This window comes from Penaeus monodon, chromosome 38 (assembly GCF_015228065.2).
Source record: "Penaeus monodon isolate SGIC_2016 chromosome 38, NSTDA_Pmon_1, whole genome shotgun sequence".
Lineage (NCBI taxonomy): Eukaryota > Metazoa > Arthropoda > Malacostraca > Decapoda > Penaeidae > Penaeus > Penaeus monodon.
This window is the reverse complement of record NC_051423.1, coordinates 4,549,922-4,554,921: the sequence shown is the minus strand read 5'-3', so window position 1 is coordinate 4,554,921 and position 5,000 is coordinate 4,549,922. Positions and strand designations below refer to the sequence as shown.

Here is a 5,000-nt window from a genome sequence, read left to right as displayed (position 1 = left end):
ACCCGTAAACTTACATCATGACTACGGTAGATGTGGCGACTCTCTGAGGACGTTTCGGCAGAGTCATCTGATACCTGGAACACAAAATAACCATTGCTTTACTTTTAAAATATTGCCTCAGTATGCCTTTCCCATTTAGGGTAACATATGAAAGTATTACTCAAAATACTGCAGAGATAAGGGCAATAACGTTCACTATTTACTTGAGTTCTAACTCGCGGGACACCGTAGAAGGACGAAGGTTGAGAATCCGACGCAGCAACGGCAGCGAGAGCCAGCAGGAGGACGAGCTAAAGAGGAAACGAAATTGTTGCCCATGATAACGTTATTCAAAATGAATTAGTCCTCAATCCTTTCACTGAATTGCAGTTCTACATATGAAAGCAGTTGGTGACAAACCGCAGCAGCTCACCCGAGTGTTCATGGTGCGACCAGAGACGTGGAAACACTGACCCAATTCGCCACCGCCGCGCCGAATTTATACGGTCGATGGGAAGGCGACACGAGGCGATGACCTGTTTTTTCCTCGATTTTGCAAGTTGACTCTAGTGGTCATTAGAATTCTCCCAACGGTACCAATTTATTTCATGTACTTTACTACATTACTTTATTTCTTGTTAGAAAAATCTGCAGGACTCAGGAGTAAATTTTGTGGTGTGAGTCTTTAGCATATTTTTGTATCGAAATATAAAAACGATAATTTACATATATTGGTGGGTGGATATTTCTACCTTTAACTGTAATTTGATTTTTATTTTTGTTTCTTTATATAAATGCTTCATGTGTTTTACCGTTCTTGTGTTTGCTATCGTTGAAATTATCATACGAATATATATGTGTGTAAATATATGTATATGTATACATCTAAATACACGTACATACGTGTGTGCGTGTGTTTGTAGACACATGTATAGCTATGTATGTATGTATATATATACATATATGCATATATATACACATATATATGTATATATATATAAATATATATATATATGTATATATATATATATATATATATATATATATATATACACACATGTATATGCTCGGCGACGATCTGAGTAATTATCAAGACGCTCCTTATCGACTCCCAAAAAATCTTGAGGCCCACCACTTTCAGCAATCCTTTCCATGGACTGATTGACTAAAATCTGCCGTGTCAACAGCTAAGGGCATTAGCGACGAATACTTTATAGGATTAAAATGTTAAAATATATAGAAAGTTAAAAAATCAGTCAGTATATAGTGTCTCTTAAATAACAATAAGTATATTAAAGATCTAATCATAAATCTTCATGGAAGCCCTCGAGGCAGACAGTCACCGAAACATCGTGGGGAACAATGTAGTAAGGCGACATCCTCAGTGTGGCCTCCAACACTATGGTAAGAAGAGCGCCTTCGTTGTTTACGTCAACACGGACGGCGTCTATACAGTTCGAAGTTCCTAGAGGAAATACATTTTTGCTCTCCCTGTACCCATGCTCCTTGCTGACCCACCTTAGGCGCAATGCAGAGTAAACAATGAACAGACCCAAAAGTGCCGCCCCACAAGACATCTTAGAATTCGGACCGCAGCAGACCTATTAGCCATCTGTACAGTACCCCTTGCAGCGACTGCGACATTATATAAATAGGTTCGACAAGACAGGGACTCCACGAACAACGAATCGACCAAACACCGCAGCGCTCTTCGAGGCCATGCCTTCGTTGTTCAGGTCGATACCGACGGCCACTACCCAAAGTGATCGCAAAATTCCGTCTTTAAGCGAGGCTTGGCCCTACATTAAAGGAAAATGGTAGAAGCAGTGTTAATACAATTAATCAACAACTTTAACACCACAAAAGTGAGCCACAAATCATTCAAGATCATCGCACGAGTGTTCATCGATACGACCTGACAGAGCACATGTAGATTTACCTTTGTGTATCTCTTGTTCGTTAAACCGTGAAGAAGGAAAACAGCGCAAACACCTTCGGCCTTTTCATGTGTTTCTCGCTCTTAATTTTGTTTTAATCATAGAAATATGTCATGAATCTAAATTCAGTTAACAAGAAAGACTCTCGAATAAGGATTTTCATATATTTAATACCCATTAATATTTGGAGCTTGAAAGAGGTAGTCCTTTCTATATAAGTGAAAGGAGATATGCTTATAGAAGTTTAAGGCATTTTTGAAGTCATTTAGGATTCACCTTTATTCAAAGTTTAATCATAAAGCTATAAAATTGAAAGGGTTTTCTATAAATATTATTTCACCTACTGTTAAAGAGAGAGAAAAAATCATATATATATATATATATATATATATATATATATATATATATATATATATATATATATGTGCGTGTGTGTGTGTGTCTGTGTGCCCACATATATATGTATATATATGCGTATATATATATATATATATATATATATATATATATATATATATATATATATATATATATATATATATGTATATATATATATATACGTATCTCTATATATATATGCATATACACATCTATATCTATAATATATATATATATATATATATATATATATATATATATATATATATATATGTATGTATGTATGTGTGTGTGTGTAATTGTGTGTGTGTAAACACACATATTACACACACCAAATTACTAAAATGTATATATTTGTGGTTCTGGGTATATATGTGTGAATACACACACAAACGCACACAAACACACACACACACACGCACATACACACACACACATATGTAATATCATATAAACACACACACATATGTATGTGTGTATATACATACAATTATATATATATATATATATATATATATATATATATATATATATATATATATATATTTTTTTTTTTTTTTTTTTTTTTTTTTACGGTATAGGGTCATGTTTGAGCCGCCGTGGTCACAGCATGATACTTAATTGTAGTTTTCATGTTGTGATGCTCTTGGAGTGAGTACGTGGTAGGGTCCCCAGTTCCTTTCCACGGAGAGTGCCGGTGTTATCTTTTAAGTAATCATTCTCTCTATTTAACCGGGCTTGGGACCAGTACTGACTTGGGCTAGCTTGCCCACCCAGTGGCTAATATATATATATATATATATATATATATATATATATATATATATATATGTATATATATATATATATATATATATATATATATATATATGCTGTTTTGCAGGAAAAAGGCAAACATTTTCTCCATGCCATATGGAAATTACACAAGTGCCTCACTCATTAGAAACGATTATTGTTTCGCTTATTCAGTCACTTCCTCAATAAGTTCAGGTATTTATGATGTAATCGCACATTTGCTTAACCAAATGCTTTGTTTTGATAGGCATTGGAAAAAGAAATGAAAATTTACTTATAACTGTTATATCAGCAATATATAATTATTACTTTGATTATCAATTTCACTATTATTATTAACATTGATATAATATTTTTTTTATAATGATAGAAGTGACGGTGATAATAATGATGATAAGCAACAATAATAATAACAATAATTGTAATAATAGTGAAAAGATGTCATCATAATAATAGCGATAATAATAAATCAATATTGATAATGATGAAAACAACAACAATAATAATAAATATGATTATCATTATTACTACTACTCATGTCATCAAAATCATGATTATTACCACGGTCATTACTAATAACATCACTTTTTTCTGGTTATCATTATTTTGTTGCTTAATAGAAAGTTCATCAGTAGAAGTCACTGTATTGTCACTGTTGCATCACTGATGTACTTTGGGTGTATAAATCAGTCATAACTTCAGTGATAACTATTTGCTTTGGTATTAGCATTCATTTCAGTATCCTCATTATTTTTAGCATTATCATTATGTAGCAAGATGTGCTTTTCATTTATCATTTTCATTCATTTATACTACAATATCTCGCACTGAAATGCTAATTCATTTCCATATTAAGATGAGACCAAACCAAGAACGTATCAATTAGGTTGTCTGGAATAAGCATTCTAGGTTACTATGCTCGTACTATTTTACTACACATTAAATATACAAATAAATTAAATTCACATCATCTCCATATGGAATCATGGCCGTCGCATCGAGATCCGCCTTTTTTCTCTCAGCTTTACAAAGGTGAGCCATAAAATCTTGAGGGAGCTCGAACGACCGTTTCGGACGAGTCTTCTTCGCTTGAGTCAGGGGCTGAGTATCGGCCTCGAGACACGCGATACTCCTCGGACTCAGGATGCTGAGCCTCGCCCTCGTACTCCACCTCGGCCACGTAGCCAGAGTCGCCGTCCACGTAGTACTTGACAGTCTGCAAGCGAGTGTCGGGAAGCTGCACGTAGTACGAGCCTTGGGTGTAGTCTCCGTCGCGGGACTCGTGGTGGCCGAAGTGGTTGCCGGAGTAGTCGTGCTTCACGGCCCAGTCGAAGTCGTACTTTGCAGGTCCATATTCAACAGAATCTTCATCAGATCTCTGTAAATAGGAATGTTATTAAATTAGATTATGATGCATTGCCTTGTTTGTTTCTATGATGATCCGGCGATTGATTGATTACTTATTTAAAATTATCTGTCGCGTCAACAACCAAGGTCATTAGCAATGGTCCGCCGACACCCGTAAACTTACATCATGACTACGGTAGATGTGGCGACTCTCTGAGGACGTTTCGGCAGAGTCATCTGATACCTGGAACACAAAATAACCATTGCTTTACTTTTAAAATATTGCCTCAGTATGCATTTCCCATTTAGGGTAACATATGAAAGTATTACTCAAAATACTACAGAGATAAGGGCAATAACGTTCACTATTTACTTGAGTTCTAACTCGCGGGACACCGTAGAAGGACGAAGGTTGAGAATCCGACGCAGCAACGGCAGCGAGAGCCAGCAGGAGGACGAGCTAAAGAGGAATGAAATTTAAATTGTTGCCCATGATAACGTTATTCAAAATGAACTAGTTCTTAATCCTTTCACTGAATTGCAGTTCTACATATGAAAGCAGTT

General features: G+C 35.3%; 2 protein-coding genes across 2 annotated transcripts in view; both read right to left on the bottom strand.

Moving 5' to 3' along the window:
- Positions 1–441, bottom strand: part of LOC119596936 (cuticle protein-like) — a 1,110-nt gene extending 669 nt beyond the window's left edge. The window contains exons 1-3 of the mRNA XM_037946317.1: positions 413–441; positions 204–290; positions 15–74 (exon numbers count right to left, since the gene is read on the bottom strand). Coding sequence (XP_037802245.1) covers positions 15–74; positions 204–290; positions 413–424 — 159 coding nt within the window. The 5' untranslated portion in view covers positions 425–441. The remainder of the gene's footprint in view (positions 1–14; positions 75–203; positions 291–412) is intronic.
- A 3,662-nt stretch (positions 442–4,103) lies between these two features.
- LOC119596912 (cuticle protein-like) overlaps positions 4,104–5,000 on the bottom strand; it is a 949-nt gene continuing 52 nt past the window's right edge. Inside the window, exons 2-4 of the mRNA XM_037946273.1 lie at positions 4,810–4,896; positions 4,621–4,680; positions 4,104–4,467 (exon numbers count right to left, since the gene is read on the bottom strand). Coding sequence (XP_037802201.1) covers positions 4,114–4,467; positions 4,621–4,680; positions 4,810–4,896 — 501 coding nt within the window. The 3' untranslated portion in view covers positions 4,104–4,113. The remainder of the gene's footprint in view (positions 4,468–4,620; positions 4,681–4,809; positions 4,897–5,000) is intronic.